Genomic DNA, 16,809 nt, shown 5'->3' on the forward strand with positions numbered 1-16,809 from the left:
CTAATTCCGTTACAAATTTCTGAATGCGCGACTGCGGCTGTTTCTATGGCTGTTGCTATTATGAATGTTGCTATGGTTACTTTGGGCTTCCAATGCTTCAATGCATGGAAATGGACAGTCAAGCCATAGCCAATAATTCAGACATGGCCAAAGTCTTTAAGAGTACAGGTTTTTATGTATGTATGTTTGATATGTATTCTGTGTGTTTGGGAGGACTTTCTTTGTCACCTCACCTCTGTAGTCTCAGAGGCCATTTGTATGCAGTGACCATCTCAAATCAAAATCATTCTATATGCCTACATGAATGTTTTTCTCCATTCTGCTGACACAGAAGGGAAGTTTCGAGCGCACTGCTTATTACCTCAGGTGTTTCTTGGAAAATAAAATAAATGTATATCTAGGTTGAACTTCCCCACTTATACACATTCATGATGTGCTAACTTGGCAAAGGTGAGACATCAGAAGTTTAGGCCATTAAATATTAAACACTGGACTAGTGAAATGACAAGCTAACTAATTCTGCTGGCTAGCCACTGGAAAAGTTGGGGAAAACCTTGAAAATACTTTCAGTTTCTTATCACCAGTCCCCTGTGTAAAGAGAGTAATTTCTGAGAATGTCTTAAGCAGTTTTTAGTCTGACGAGAACACAATTCAATTTCACTCAAAGATCGGAAAATCTTGAAATCAATCCCAATATGGAAAAGGGCTACAAGTTCAACCATTTTTTTGTTCGAAAAATCTAGTCGGTTCTGTTTCTCCTCATGTTTGATATTAGCCCAGTGTGGGGTTTTTCAGCTTGCGTGAGAAATAGTCAACTCTCAACCCCTATTCACCTGATGTCATCACCTTAATAATTCTTGGTTGCGCCATTTTGGAAAGCAGTTTCCTCACTCGCTACTGTGCAGTGAGCAATAGGTGACTCGCGCGCATTTACATGCTTACATGCAAGTTGACTCCTAAAATGGCAGCAATCGGCAGACAGTAGCGGGTCATGCTGTCAATGCATGAGGTCTATACTATAGCAAAAACTCCATTGGAGCTGTTGCTGCACATAAATAATGTGTAGGTCTAAATTATCTGTGTCAAAGGAGTGTTACACATTGCCAACAGTGGGTCACAGTTAATGCTGCGTGCATGCAGGGTCAGTGTAGGTCGCTCTCCAACATCGCGTTGCAGCACGTTGTGCGACTGATGCGTTGCTGTGTATAACTGTTCTATATGAGATTGAAATTATCTAAGGAGGCACCCAGAGTTCTCCTAAGATTTTGTCAAAATTATGGGGCATTCTATACACAAATTTTGTACGTTTGGCCAAAGCTGGATTGAAAAAAGTTTTTCCAATTTGTTTTCTTTTTGTGGATATCTTGGTTTCAGGCTTTAATTGAAGCTTTAAGGCTTAATATTGACATAGAGACCCAATTTCATAGCGCTGCAAATCCATTATGAACAGGCAAGCTGGCAGCCTTATTTTCTTGCTAGCCTGTGAAATACGCTCATGCTTAGGCAAATTTGTCTGCTACCGTTAGCACGTAAATCTGCTAACCTTGAAGCAGCGCTATGAAATTGTGCACTAGTTGTTAGCTTTGAGCAAACCATTTTAAACACTAGCATGCAAAGCTTTACTATACTAAATTGTAGGCCTACATGGTGATCTTGTTCAATTGGACTACCCACCGTGTTAATGACTACACTACATGTACCATCAACAGGTTCCCTTGTCATTCATCACAGAATAGAGCTTGACCTTTATCTTGGGAGATAGCTTGACCTATTGACCCCTTGACCCTGTTTGCAAGCAGGCCTGTTGTGCATTATATAAAAAAGCTGTAAGATTGTGGTTTACGTTGAAAGATCTTTTGGGGGGAAAGTGATGAACCATACTGTTTTATCTGTCATTTTACCTTTCTAATGTATTGAAAGCAGGCATTTTGGACACCCAGTTTTTAAGTTTCCAGCAAATTTTTACACCCTTTTATTTATCAAATAATGGCTTAAACTTTGAGTGTGTCGTAACTCACCACAGACTGAAGAATTTCACATCTATCAATACATCTATCTTTGTAATTTCTTCCATTAAATAGGAAAAAGATCTAATTTTACATGTATTTTAAATTATGTCTATTTTAATTTCAAAGAAAACATTCTTGGTTTTTCCCTAGTTTTGTAATTTCCCTTCAGTAGCTGTGTGATGAAATGTTCATTTGACCGCTTCTTTTGTTTTTGCTGCTATTTTATTTTTGGCTGAATTTTATTTCTGGTTGTGCTTTTTTGCTCTGAATTCCATGAACTGAACACTGATCTATATGACATTGTATTTGGCTATCTTTTCCGGAGGCTGTTTCGGTTAAATTTTGTCAGCAAAAAAACTTACTCTCGCTTTCCAAAAACTAAACATGATGAACTGACAGAATAAAATGTATTAAACCATGTTACCAATGCACTTGTGTCTTGAAAAAGTAGGCAGTTGATTATTTGTATGCCATTTCTTGAGATTTTGTTTTAATCATGTTGGAGGTGGGGTGTGCACTAAATTAAAGCTTTGTCATTAAAAGCTGTTGTACTCAACGCAAGTTATCATAATTGAGATGACTTATACAAATAGTGGACTTTTGGGACAGTAACTAGGTGGCAGCATGCTCAGAGCTACATAAACAATGGAAATTTACCTGGTAATTCTGCTGCCACCTAGCGTTTCAAAGTGTTCCATTGCTTGCTTGCTGAAGTAGACTCCTTTTCCTCCTTATTTTCCTCTTTGCATATGTGACTTTGCTCTGTTTTGATTTTATCTGTATGTTTTGCTCTATTTTTTTTATTACTATTATTTGTTATCCCCTTTCTCTTATTCGTTGTTCTTGATCTGTTTTCATTTCTCGTCTCTCGTAGTCAAATCTGAACCGCTCAGTAATAGCGACCCGTCAACCCCTACTGTGATTCAGGACGGTGGTTATGGCGTAAATGCCCCCCTTGGTGGCTATGCAGGTGAGCGGGTCTGATACTAGATCTGCTGTCGGCAATCTACCCCCACCTTCCCATGTTATCACCCCTTCTTCATCCACCATCACATCTTCTTCATACCCTATCAACCTCCCTCTTCTTCACCCCATGATCCCTCCTCTTTCATCCTCATCATACCCTTCATCCCCATTACATCATCCTCCTAACCCTTCTTCACCACCCCCCCCCCCCCTCGCTCACCATCATCCCCTTTTATCCTACCCAACCCCATTTCCTCATCCCGCATTCATCCCCATCCCCACCCATTTCATCCCTATTACCCCAATCAGCCTCCTTCTTTTCACCCCTCATGACCCGTCTCCTTTCATACAAATCATCATCCCCTACCACCCCTCACCCCATTCCTTCATCCCACATCACTCCCCCCCCATCTCCACCCATTTCATCCTCATTACCTCCATCAGCCCCTTGTTTATCCTTGTCATCCTCAGTCCATGTTCATCACCCCATCACTATGCACTCTCCCCATACCATGATCTTCCCATCACAATCCAATTGTAGTGCCTGTTACACATCCAGTGGCCCCACAATCCCTTGCACCATATGGCCTGATACCAAGAGCTGACTAAGCAGTCTGTACAGCCCCCCCCCCCACCCCCTACCCCAAGTAAAGTGCCTGGCTGACCCACCCCCTAATAACTTACATATAAACATATTAAAATAGGTGTGGTAATCTATTTACCCCCTTTCCTTTCCTTCTGTTTTCACCACCTCTTTCTTGAAATAAAAACATCTCAAAGTAGCTGGGGAAAAAATATAGTTATTCCATCTTTGTCAAAAGTTTATCCACTTTACCCCATTCCATACAGGTGAACGCAAGTCCACAACTTTGTAAATTCATATACAGTAACAGCAATACCATGCCCAAAAAATGTTAGACACTGCTCTAGTTACTTGAGTGATCATTTGCATTAATTTGTAAAAGCCACTACAGCCCTGTTAAATTGCACACTTTCATTGTCACTGCACCATGTTCCACATGTACCCACCACGCCCTTGATAGCAACACCCCACACTTTACATCCTTGCCACACCCCTGCAAAGGACATTGCTACAAAAAAAAAGAATAATTATATCACAAAAATGCTATCTGTTTTTCCTACTCTGGCTGTAGGCTTTGTTGCTATGTAAATACCCAATCCTCTTTCTTGTCACTTTGCACTGTGTTCCTGTTCTTCACAATCTTTCCCACTCTGTTTAATTTTAATGTCTTATTAATCCCCCGCAGGTATATCTTGTTGATTTGCTGTATTTATTTCACCCTGAATGTATTTTCCCTCATGTCATTTCTTCGGGGCAAAGTCAAAGATGTCTATGTAGAAGTAATAAATGTTGTTTGCTCGATGTAGAATGAAAAACATCAGGGGTGGGAACTCACTCGTGCCCTGAACCCTTTTCGATGTTATCTTTCCGTAAATGTGTCAAACAGGAGCCAAAATGCAAGTTGGGGGTCAGGAGTTTGTACCCCAAAAATTTAATTGCAAAAAGTACTGATCGTGTCACTTTTAAAAAAAAATGATCAGGCCAATTTTGAAACCTTAGCTTGGGCTTTTGGCTCTGTCAGTTTTTTAGTAAGTGTGTGCAGGACGAAGCCCAAGCACTCAATGCAAAACCATAGTGTTAAGAAAAGGGCCTTTGTAGGGAAGGTATATTCATAAGGAAAAGTACAAAAATGTTGTATAATTTTTTATTTATTTTTTTTTTTGGGGGGGGGTGGGGGGGGGGAGTTAAAATACAAGATTCATTCTCACCCTCACATTTTCAATAAACACACCATAAAACAAACCTCTGAATATTTCAGCTTTTCAGGATAATTTTAATGATTGAATAATTATGACAATCGATGAAATTTTCATTTGTTGGTAAGTAATTGTTAAAAAACTAGAGTATTTGAACAAAGTTGCTCTTACACACACAAAACAAGAGGAAAATAAATATTTTCTCTTAAAGCCTTTAGAGCCATAGCGGCCACAAGCAGCTTGTACCAAAATGTCCATAGCAGCCGAAAACTGCCCACACAATTTGATCTACTTCCATTCACAGAAAGAGGTCATAGTGAAAGTCATGTCCAGAATTGACGTTTCCAATGTTGATATTCTATTTCCATTTGTATAATTTTGTTTCATTTTGGGGTTTCTTTAGGGATTTTACTGCCAAGATAGGGTACAATTAACAACGATCCACATATGGGTAAATTGTGATGATTTTTACAGAAATTAAATTAATGGTCTCCAAAAAGAAATTCTCAAATATTCAGTTAAAAACAAATAGTATTCCATTAGTTTCACTCAAGATAGTATTTAACTCCCAGGCACATAATATGCATTGTAGCATGTATTCAAGGCTCAATTGCATTTCTTTTTCTCTTATTCAGGGTCGAATTCAGGGGTCGGAGGTCAAAGTTCGTTGGATATGAATCTTCGGCAGCCTAAATCAGAGTTTCCTTCACAGTATTACCCAAGGTGAGTTTTCTTTTGTTGCCTCGTGAACAAAAAATTACGTTTTCAAAAAAAAAAAAAGTTTTTGTTTCTTAGACAATCAACATCAAAAATAAGGTAATTTTTAAAATGTTTTTTAATGGATTGTTATGATTGTGTTCACCCTACTTATTTGTTCATCAGTGTTTTCTGCTAAACTGGAATATGAAATTTAGCCCAAATGTGAAGAAAGTCTCTTTTGGGAGAACTGGTGGTTCTGAGAAATATAGGGGTTGACATGTAGTTGAGTCTTGATGATCCAAACGGTGTGCTCGGTTTGTCTTCTTTCTCTTTAAACCTTTATTAAATGCACTCCGTTCTTACTAATTCTTCCTACAATATGTGAAACATCAAATCCCAGTCTTGGGTGAAAATTTATTCCAATCAACAAAATATTCACAAAGTTTGTAGAAGTTTTATAACATTAACTTGCTTATAAATATTTTATTAAACTAAAACTAAAATTACAAACAGATCAAGAAGTGAAACCAGCGAAGTGAAACATTTTTGAATCCTGAACAAAGTTTAAAGTAGTGCACACTCACAATAAGTTTACAAGTAAAGTAACATAAATCAGAGAGCTGATGACAAACTGTCTGACTTCTAAAGAGAAGGGTCTGTCAAGTGGCTGTAGAATACCCCCTTGGGTAATAACCATGTTGGTCTCGCATTGAACCATTAACTTTTGTTGTGCTTTATAACTGCTAACTACATTGTGCAGGGATCATGTAATGAGTTTTCCATACCTGATTCCATGCAAGGTTTTGTTGTGTGATGTTCAACCCTCCCATGCCAGTGACCACATCATTGTCAAGTTCAGGCGTTGGTGTAGTTTATTTCAGACTAAGAGGCGTCGACCCCCATCTTGGGTTAAGAAAATGTGACAGACGCTTGAGCCCAATTATGGTGTCCTTGTCCTTGTTCTTACTCAACATCACATGTAGTTTGAATGTTTCTTATGTTCCTTTTTATGCAAGTTTTCCCCAAACAAATCTAAAACTAAAAGCCACTCTAGGTAAAGGACTACATGTAGGCTACATGAAGAAAAATTATTTAGTTTGAAAAAAGCTCAGGGTAGCTGAAGGTAGTTGAAAAGATCATGCAAGAGTGCTACAGCATCCATAGTTCTCCATCATTTGATGAAGGGATCAGACTATTTTTTCCCTTCTAGCCTCACTTTGGTCACTGTGAGTTAAATGGGAGTATAACAGTATGGCCGCATTGTGAAAATTGTGTAGGTCTCATGGGTGTTTAAACATTGGAGGCCCATAGAGAGTGCGATTTTGTTCAGTTGTAGAGCTGTGTATTCTACTTACTGTAGAGCTGGTTCCCCCGAAAGACATACGCGCACACATTTTACAAGAGTAGGCTGCAATTTGACCGAAAAAAGGTCATCTTGCAACCACGTGACCAGAGAAAACGGGTGCCATCATGTTGCAACTCTCTCAATACACAGCTCTGACAAACTGTACAAACACTGTGGAGTTGATGTTATCATTAGTATTTTATGGTCACATAGTAAATTACTACTGCGATGATGTTATTGTTTGTTGTTATGGCCACAGAGTATCTGTAACTTGCTGCTTAATATGGGTGTTTAGCTTCTAAAAGTCAAAAAGAATCCTTCAAGAGTTATCTTTAAGCTGGTTAGGTCTACAGAATAGAGCTTGTATGGGTCCTCTCTCTATGGACACAGCTACATGTACATTCTCTGATAGGTACCCGATTCGCGTAAGTGTGTATCCTATCTATAATTGATCGTTTGAAAGTTCTACTTCAAGGTTTCGATTGTGTCGTCAACTTTCTTGCAAGGAGTTGGATGCGGTGCTCTAGGCATTAAAGTGCCATAAAGATCCATTTTATGAATGTGTGTACATACAGTTTAGACTCCATATATGCCCTTTGCCTAAGCATCATAAAATTTGATTAAGTCACACTATAAAACATAACTGCTTGTAGTTGTATAACACCAGTAGTTTCAGGCCATTGATACCCCAAGCATATATACTACTATGACATAGATACAACGATGACTCCGGAGGTTTTTCTTTTGCGATTCACTTTATTTTGGCGGCCCGTGCAAATTTATTCATATACATACTCCGATGACACAATGATGATGATTTAATTACCGCCTGGAAGTTGACAGGTTATAAAAGACCCGCTACAGGTGGATTTTCCACCACGGCATTTGATACAGTCGTTTAGAATCAGCGAGGCGTGACCTCATGATACTTTTTTTCCAAATAAATTTGTGTAGTTTTGTGTGTGTGGGCTTGTGTGCCCATTTGGTGCTGAAACAGTAGCTGCCTCATGTCTGGTTATGATACTTGGATGTCGAGGATGCTACCAAGCAGTAAGCGCCACGATGGACTCTGATTGGCTGATTGTTGGCCCTTTTGAAGGGCGGGTGTAATGATGTATCTTCATTAAGGTTTCATATTCGCAATTGTTGTCTCATATCACCACGGGCATCTGCCCGCTTAATAAAAGTCGCATCGGCTCTTGTATGGAAGTCACTCTCCAATACGGGTCTCGTACCTCTCTCTTGTTCTCGCTCACGGAAAAAAGTTGCTATAAAATATTGTTGGAGATGTTTGGTAGTGGTATCACATGGGAGGATGGGTAAGTTATACATATTAGTTGTTGTGTTATCTAATATTAGGCTTAACTAATGTTTCAGGTGCTCGGATATGATTAGAAGGACTTGAATGTCGCCAGTGATTGTGGGAAACGCCGATTAGGGTTTCACAAGGACAGTTAAATGGTTTTGTCTGCTATTGAAAAGATGATATTATATCATGGCGTTTGTGTGGGTTTTTAGTGTGTAGAAGAATCTCAAGAGGAATCTCACAATGGTAGTTTTGTGTTGATGCTTAAAGTGTGGCATTTCAGTGCCTCAATATTCACCATAGAGATGTCAACATTAATCATCAACCCACAGATAAAGTCTATCAACTTCAGTCTACTCCTTTTGCCATTGATTGCCGATTGCCCTTCACATTTTCAGTGACTAGCCTGCAGGACCAGTTACCTTGTCCTCAATTACTGGACCATTGGCAGTTTTAGCCTTCGAGAAAGACTCTGTTAGGTCAAAACGTCAGGCCATTAACTATTTTTTGCAGCCTTTTCAGTTTTAAGGTTTCCTTTTTACATTGTAATTTGTAGTGGATTTGTGAACACTTGTTGGTTCTGTTGTGTGAGGCAATAAACTAGCCAGCCAGAAATGAGTTATGACTGGTTCTAACTTGTATTAATATAGCAGCCACAGTAGAACTACCTTTCATAAGCATTCCGTCTTCCAACCTCTTGGGTTTGTCAAAACTCTTTTCAAGTGGTTCTGTTGATTGTCACTGTCAATGGGTGAATATCTTAGCCACTGCAGTGCACAGGTTGTTCATGATGCCTCAAATGCTAATCCCTTACTTGGTTAGTACATTCATACCCCCATGGTTGGATTTTGTAGGTAACAATTTGATGTGGAACTGTGTAAATAGTGGTGGACTTGTTTCAACCTGTCTTTACCTTCATTTTATATTCTTCTCCTGAAGAGGATCATCGGATACTGATCGAAATGTTGAGTTGTTATACCATCGGGGCCTCTCAGAACCACCACAACTCAACTCAGTATGATATTAAGGCTGTGTCCGAAACGACGACTTCGGCTACAGCTACGTCTAGATCAGCGCGTCTACCAGTGTTGAAGAATAGGCAGACGTGCGCGATCTAGCCGTAGCTGTAGCCGAAGTCGCCGTTTCGGACACGGCCTAAGACTGATGTGTACAATGAGAGCCATAAAAACCCAACAAGGTGGGCTACTGCACACCTGACTGCTAGATTAGGTTGTCATTCTTTTTTCCTCTCTTGTGCTGGTCCATCCTCGAGGAACTGCACCGCCAACCACTGCCTCTGCACCCCCATGTCTTGGCCTTGGTGCCCCTTCAAATGTTTCCAATAGACTAAGATATTCCAATGGAAGTGTCTTTTGCAAAATTAAAATGGTCTTGCCTTTTCAAAGATGAAATTCCATGCCTGACTTCAATCTACATATCCTCAGAGTCATAAGTCCAACTCCTACCTAACCGTTTTTGTCGTTTGTCATTTTCTGTTGCAGCCAAGCCTACCCACACATATTACCCACACCATCAGCGCAGGGGAGTAATTTCCAGCCCAGTACCCCTCAGCAGTCATCATTCGGTGTGCAGAACTCAAGCTATCCGTATACCGGTCAGTCTGGGCAGCCTCCATATGGTTTAGCCGGAGCCATGTCGTCTTACAGTAAGTTTCATTCTCTCTTATCGTTGGCTACAGCTATGGCTATGGCCAAATTTACACGTCGTCCTCTATTAAAATATAGTACACTCTAAGCAACAGTCATAAGCTGTAGCTGTAGCCTCCAAATCGGATACGGCTGAAGTCTGAAGATTTGATTCATGTTTTCCTTTTTAGGTTCACTTTCTGGGGACATTCAGAAGTTTAACCAATTTGACAGCAATGTGATGGACCTTGATAATTAGTGATTTTGTATTTGAATGTACTTTCAAGAGTTTACTAGTCCTCTGGGTGATTAGGTAATAAAACAAAATTATGCTGTGTTTGGTGTGTGACAACAAGGTGACCATTTCTTGGACATACCAGCCCATCTTTGAGGACCCATCTTCAAAATTCTTAAACAAAAATGTAGGCCTACTACTTTTTTACTTTTCTTTTAACTGTGATGTTTTAGTTGCATTAAAAACAAAATTAAAGCCACGCTATTTTTCAGAAGAGAAGGGTTGCGAAAATTGAAAAACCAAGTTCACAGGTTCACTGAAAATTGTGTCTTTTAATTTTAAAATTAAAAAAGGGCAAAGTTGATCAGAAAAAAAATATTTGAATGATTTTTTGAAGCCTCAGCAGCTGACCACACTTCTTGTTTGTAAGAATATCCTCCATATCAGCAAGGGCTCAACCAGACCTTCTATCAGGCCTTATCCCGTGGAGAAAACTGGGTCAAAAGGCCCTTCTTTCACTTTTTCTTCAGGAGACCCACAGACCTGGGAGACAAAAATTTCCTTTTTTTCTTCACCATCACATTGCCTCGCTGAAATCAATCTGCATTTGGGTAGTGGCCATCTGGAAAGCTGGCTGTTACATTGCCAGAGGCTTATTGCCAAGCAATGAAGTTGCTAGTATTTTGACCTTTTTATTCTTTATGGCTGATACAGAGTGGTTTGTTTTATTGTGTGAGAACTCTGTCTTTGTAGCTAAACGCAACCCCCCCCCCTTCCAACCTCTCACTGATGCCCCATTGAATAGATCTGTCATAAAGTATTGTGTGCCATCTCATAGCACTGACTGTGAACTTACTGTTTAGGTCTTCTGTCAAAAGACCCATGTCAACATGATATGATACCTTTTTCTAACACATTTTTTCAGTGTGGATAATAAAGTTGTGGTGTAGAACTCTTTTGTCACCAAAGAGATTTTAAATAATATTCATCAATTCACGATACCACAGAAAATAAACTTACGTTTGAAAAAGATCATATTAATTACCAACCAAAATGACATGAATTTGATCAAATATATATCTCAAAAAAGAAAAGTTTGTTTGTAGCATGCAAAAAAGGAATGAAAAAGTTCTCTTCTCTGATCAGTACTTTCTGCATTACTACGCCGTTTTAATGCGGTATATCTCAAAGAATTGAACAATGCGATCAAATTATTGTTAAGGATGACCTGTTTACTGAGCTGATATTACAATGTGAATCCTGCGATAGTTTACAGAGTGAATTCCTGGAAGACTCGCCTCTGTCTAAAAGTGTTCTCTTCAATTTGAATTACAATCTGTCTTTTTTTTATGTATGGAAATATAAGATTAAACGATAATGTTCACTCACAAATTGTGAAAGTTGGTGTTGTCGGTACTCTGTTTGCCTGGTAGTGTTTCTCTTGACAACTAGAGCATTGGAATGAATGTACTCTACCAGAACCAATGATATTCACATGTGTTTTTACTTCGATGATGTATATCGGACAAATAAATGAAGAATTGTTTCAGCCAAATGAGTTGTTCCCCGTGACATTTATCATGATTCAGATTTCCATTGAAATGCTGCCATTTTGTGCACAGTCCTATCAGGTTATTTTGATTGCGGCAATTGAAATAAGCAGTGGTAATTGTGGGTTGGGGTTCAATAAAGTCTATCTTCTTAAAGCCATTATACACTTTCGGTAAACAATATTGTCCAAGTCCCACACTTTGTGTATCACAACTTATATATAACATAACAAACCTGTGAAAATTTAGGCTCAATCGGTCATCGGAGTCGGGAGAAAATAACAGGAAAACCCACTCTTGTTTCCGCGCGTTTCACCATGTCATGACATGTGTTTAAAATAAATCCGTAATTCTCGCTATCGAGAATTGATATTGTTTTAATGTTTTCTCAAAAAGTAAAGCATTTCATGGAACAATATTTCAAGAGAAGTCTTTCACCATTACCTTCTGTAAACCCTGTAAATTATTTGTAAATCTGTGAACTTTTTTTTTGTTTCTGTACCGAAAGTGTATAATGGCTTTAACTTTGATAGTAGTTAAGGCTGTGCTGGCAACTACGGTTATTTATGGCTGGATCCAGCAATACCCTTAGTAATAGCTGTAGCGGTAGCCGCCAATTTGGGTATAGCCTAATAGAAATATTTCTCCGGAGGACTAGTACTGGTATGGACTTAACAATCAGTGAGCTTTCAAATTTATTATTTTTGTGTTCAATAATTTACCAGTTGTGTCCATTGTCTTGAATCCAAGTGTCATTGATGATAAACTATGGCTACTTCATAGGTGACACTCCTCCCATAGACAGCCATCCATCCCTGATTGTTCACACTGCCATGATGATCATCAAAACAAGTGATGATCTCAAGTCTACATGCTTTTTTTAATAACTGGAAAAGCAGGGGTCGGACCCCTGAGTGTATGAAACACCTGTTGAGTGTAATTTTGGAGGGAATAAATAAACTAGAGTTATGACGGAATTTGGCAAGGAGGAAGAGTTATTGTCATGTTGAGGAAGCATGGATTGATATCTTTTTTTTTTTGTTTTTTGTTCTATGGTTGATTGATTCATAGTTAACCATTTTGTTTTTCAATTTGCTTAGTTTTACATTCATTCCAACTTACAAGACCCCCAAAAAGCTATGATCCCCACCTAGTACCAGGAACATTTTTGTAACAACCCTTAACAGTTCTGCTCAACAAGTGAATTTCCAACAGGTGGTTTAATAAGATTCCGCCTGATTGGTCACTGAGTATCACATGACAGGCAGCAGTTGGCCAATGTTATTCATTGTAACTGAAACCTCATGCCATCTTTCAGGCTCTACTGCTCTAGCACGGGACCACCATAGATACAAAATGTACAGAAGTAATTTTTATTGCGTTGTAACCATATGTGCAAATGATTATCTGGCCATGTCCATGGTCGAGTGTCATTTGGGGTTAGGGTGTCAGTGCTGGAGTTTTAGAGGACAAGAAATTTTACACTCATCTAAACTCATTGCATTGGTCAAAATGTGTTGTCTAATGTTAGCATAAACTGATGATGACTAGAGCAAGCTAGTTGAAATGTTTAGACCAGTTAAGAACTCGTTTCGTGGTAGTGAAGTTAATAACGAGAAGTCCCCGCGATTCACTTAAGTAAAATTAGTAGTCCCGGCCAATTTTCTACCTTCCTTCCAGATAGTAGGCAAAAAGCAGGAAAGTTCTTCAGAACTCCCAACTTCCAAAAAAAATCTACTTCATGGTTAAAACAGGTAGTAGAATACTCCTGTAAGACGATTTCTCAAAAGAACATAATCTACCAAGCAAATGTAAATACACACATGGTGTTACTGCCAACCAAATATATATATTAAGCATAAACTGAGCACTACAATAACTTCTGAATTTAATTGTAGTTTTTCTTCTTCTGTTGTGTACAGGTTCTAAAATTGATAAAAATGTGTTTGCTTATGTTAGCATAAACTGAACACTACAAAAGATTCTAAAATTAATTGCGTTTTTTCTTCTTCTAATGTATACAGGTTCTAAATCATTAAAAGCTGACCCGACACCAATGCAAGGTCAGGGGTCATATCTTAGTGCTTATGGGTCAGCAGGGTTTACAGGGTCGTCCAGCCAGGCTGCACAGAGTCCATACTATCAAATGCAAGGTAAGTTGACAAACACTGATGGCTGATACTTGATGTTGACGCACAGTTTTGATAGTTTGTCACACTTTGTGCAAGTTTAGAGGTTTCAATTTCATGTACTATTGAGTTTTAAAAAACTAGTTTTTTCATCTGTGATTTCAAAAAGGGACGAAGATTACATTTGTTATATGGGATTTATTTTTATAAGACACTGTACTGCTGAACTTTGAAGGTGCCTAGCAAGTCGTTGCAGTAAAAAAGAGCAAGAACTTTTAACAGGAGATGTTTTGAAATATGAAGAGCAAAAAATATTTAATGGCCTGATTTTTCAACCTTAGCAGAGTCTTACTTGAAGGCTAAAGACTTCATTTAGCCTTTGAGAAATACTCTGCAAGAGTTATGATGCCAGTATGCATTTATACCATAAGTCTTTTTGGTTGTACATTTTATATTTTCTGGGAATGAATCACATTTCAAAAAGATGATAACAATATAAGAATCTCAAATAGTAAATAGTTGTTACAATATACCAGTACAAAAAGTTTGTGGTTTACCCAAATACCCAGGAAGTTTTTGCGAGAAAACAATAACATGATATTAGCGCCCTTCCTCTTTTCAAGTGAAGTTTGGTGACCCAGAATACTTTTTGTTTTTGGTTTGTTTTTGTGGTGTCCTCTTTGTTATTGGTGTTTTGTGATAGGGTATGTGTCCTAATGTTGTTGATAACAAATTTTTTAAGAGAAAATAGATTGACCTGTGGTGTGAATATGGAAAGTTTATTGGCCTCGTGTTTTAAACTCGGGCAACTTTGCGATGACTTGAGCGAGACTTGACCCCACAATCCCTGCTTCTTACAGCAACCCTCTGTTTATGTTTTGTTTGCAGGAGGCAGTTTTACAGGGAGCAGTAGTTACCCTTATCCTACATGTAGCAGTAACACACCAACCACAAATACACAGGGTTTTAATAGTACACAACAGGTAAGATTTGAAACTTTATCCCCCACCCTTAACCCTCCCACTATTACCACCCCTCTCATCCTCACTGTCTCCTCTTTATTTACATCACCCTCCATCACAAACCACCCTTCCCCATACAGTGACCATAAAGAATATTAATTTGGGATTTACCCTTACACCGATATGAGTTGAATCTGTATACTCAGTACTTTCCTGAGTACTGTGAAGAAAAGAAAAAACAGAGTTAAAAATGAATTGACCTGGTGGTAAGAAGAACTAATTTTTCTCACTGAATTGTTCTGCCAGGGAGAGTATGGTTCCTACGGAACAACATATGGTCAGAGTAGCTTTAACCAGTACTACACCCCACCTGGCTATGGCAGTCCATACATGTCAAACAGCACACTGGGTCCGGCACCAACGTCTGTACCTACAACGACAACGACTTATCAGCTAGCACCGTTACCGAGTGAAAGTAAGTCCAATTCTGTCTTTTTTCCCCAAAACATGCCTGAACTCATTTAAAGTGTAGACTCAACGATATGTGTACAATTCATAAACAGGGTCTGTACACCATTGGTAGAGAAGTAAAATATTCTAATATCAAACAGTACTAGACCCTTAGCAATGACAAATTAATATAAATTACCATATGTTACCATATCTTTGAAGGTCTTTTCCTCTAAATGTAAACAGAGGGATGGTAAACAATGTCCTTCTCTGACATATTTGTATTTTCCCAACCACTTTGAAATGAGCAGAAAACATTTAAAGGCATTACAATAATCCTATTGTTATGATTTGTCAAGTAAACTGATGAACTATAAGTGTATATCAAAGGTGTACACATTCTCCTGTGTAATAGAAATTTGTTTTTCTTCCATTTAAATTAAATAATCAAATAAAGGCCTGAAGGAAATTGCAGTCTGGTCCCGTATGTGGGTGTCAGTTTGTTTGATTTGCCATTATGTGCAGATGGGGAACACAACCAAGATGGCAAAATGTGATCATTTTCTTTGTGGTAACTTTTTTGATGGCCAATAAATAGTACAATTGCAATTTAGTGTTGCTTTAAAAGCATTTTATAAACATGCATGTGTCCATTTGAAAATGTCAAGTTTTTCATTGGTATTAACATTTCTTGTGAGTAGTTTTTTTTTTTTTTCCACAACTGGAAAATTATTTTGTTAAGCTCTCCTCGAGTTAATATTTGAAATGGCGTTGTACTGTGATGAGCAATTTTGTAACCAATCATTGGCTTAGTTTACCACCATTTGTTCTTCCAGACATAACTTTCCATAGCTCATGTGTTCAAATCAAAGGCCCTAATTGTCTTATGTGCTTAAAAAACCTGTAATTATTCTTGCTATTTATGTTGGGGTTAACATATGTAAATTCTAGAACATTGCAGCTGTTTTTGTTATCCTCTCTACATGTATATTTTAACCAAGTAACCTGCTAGTTCACCAGTAGTTATTCCTAGCCTCTACCAGTGGTGTACAGCCCCCTTTGGTCGTTATTTTCTTAAGCCTCACACAGCCTTCTGATTTTAGCTACTGATATTTTACTGGAGGCTATAATGTCTTCTCAAAATATTATCGAGGTGAATAATTTGTATGTATCGATAAAGTGCACTTAGAGACTATTATTTTATCTGGTGATATTTGTACATGGAGTTTGGCATTTTTACTATGAGAAGAATGATAGAGGTGATCTTGCTGTACCTTCTCTGAACAATGCAAGCATCAAATTATTTGACCCACTTAAGGGAAAAGGAACTAGCAATTGACTTGCATGTCCTTTGGTTTGGCAAAGGGATTGAGCTCACTTCCATTATTTTATTGTTAATGAAACCAAGGATGCCTCTTAAGTGAACTTAATTATTTGTTAATCACTGTAGCTCAAAATGGTTTTTTTTTCCCCTTCTGAAATAACAATTTTAAAAGTAAATGTTTTGGCCTTAGCAAAAATTTAATTCAGTAGAAACTATATTTTTAAGGGATGGTACACTTTTAGTGAAGAACCATTGACTACATATGTTAAATTTACATCCAGCAAAAAAAACCACTCAGTAACAAGATATTGAGAAAAAAATCCCAAACACAATCTAAAACATGATTTGTATTTCCACTAAAAGTGTACCATAATATTTTCTGAGAATATTATTTTCCATTATCCCTCGG

General features: G+C 38.2%; 1 protein-coding gene across 6 annotated transcripts in view; it reads left to right on the forward strand.

Annotated features, from left to right (window-relative positions):
* Positions 1-16,809, forward strand: part of LOC117304427 (eyes absent homolog 1-like) — an 86,731-nt gene that overhangs the window by 31,218 nt on the left and 38,704 nt on the right. For 5 of the 6 annotated variants that reach the window (XM_033788879.1, XM_033788880.1, XM_033788881.1 and 2 more), the window contains 6 exons: positions 2,884-2,979; positions 5,390-5,477; positions 9,607-9,770; positions 13,560-13,688; positions 14,553-14,647; positions 14,933-15,101. In XM_033788879.1, coding sequence (XP_033644770.1) covers positions 2,884-2,979; positions 5,390-5,477; positions 9,607-9,770; positions 13,560-13,688; positions 14,553-14,647; positions 14,933-15,101 — 741 coding nt within the window. The remainder of the gene's footprint in view (positions 1-2,883; positions 2,980-5,389; positions 5,478-9,606; positions 9,771-13,559; positions 13,689-14,552; positions 14,648-14,932; positions 15,102-16,809) is intronic. The other variant, XM_033788884.1, reaches the window with a different exon arrangement.

Source organism: Asterias rubens, chromosome 21, assembly GCF_902459465.1.
Source record: "Asterias rubens chromosome 21, eAstRub1.3, whole genome shotgun sequence".
NCBI lineage: Eukaryota > Metazoa > Echinodermata > Asteroidea > Forcipulatida > Asteriidae > Asterias > Asterias rubens.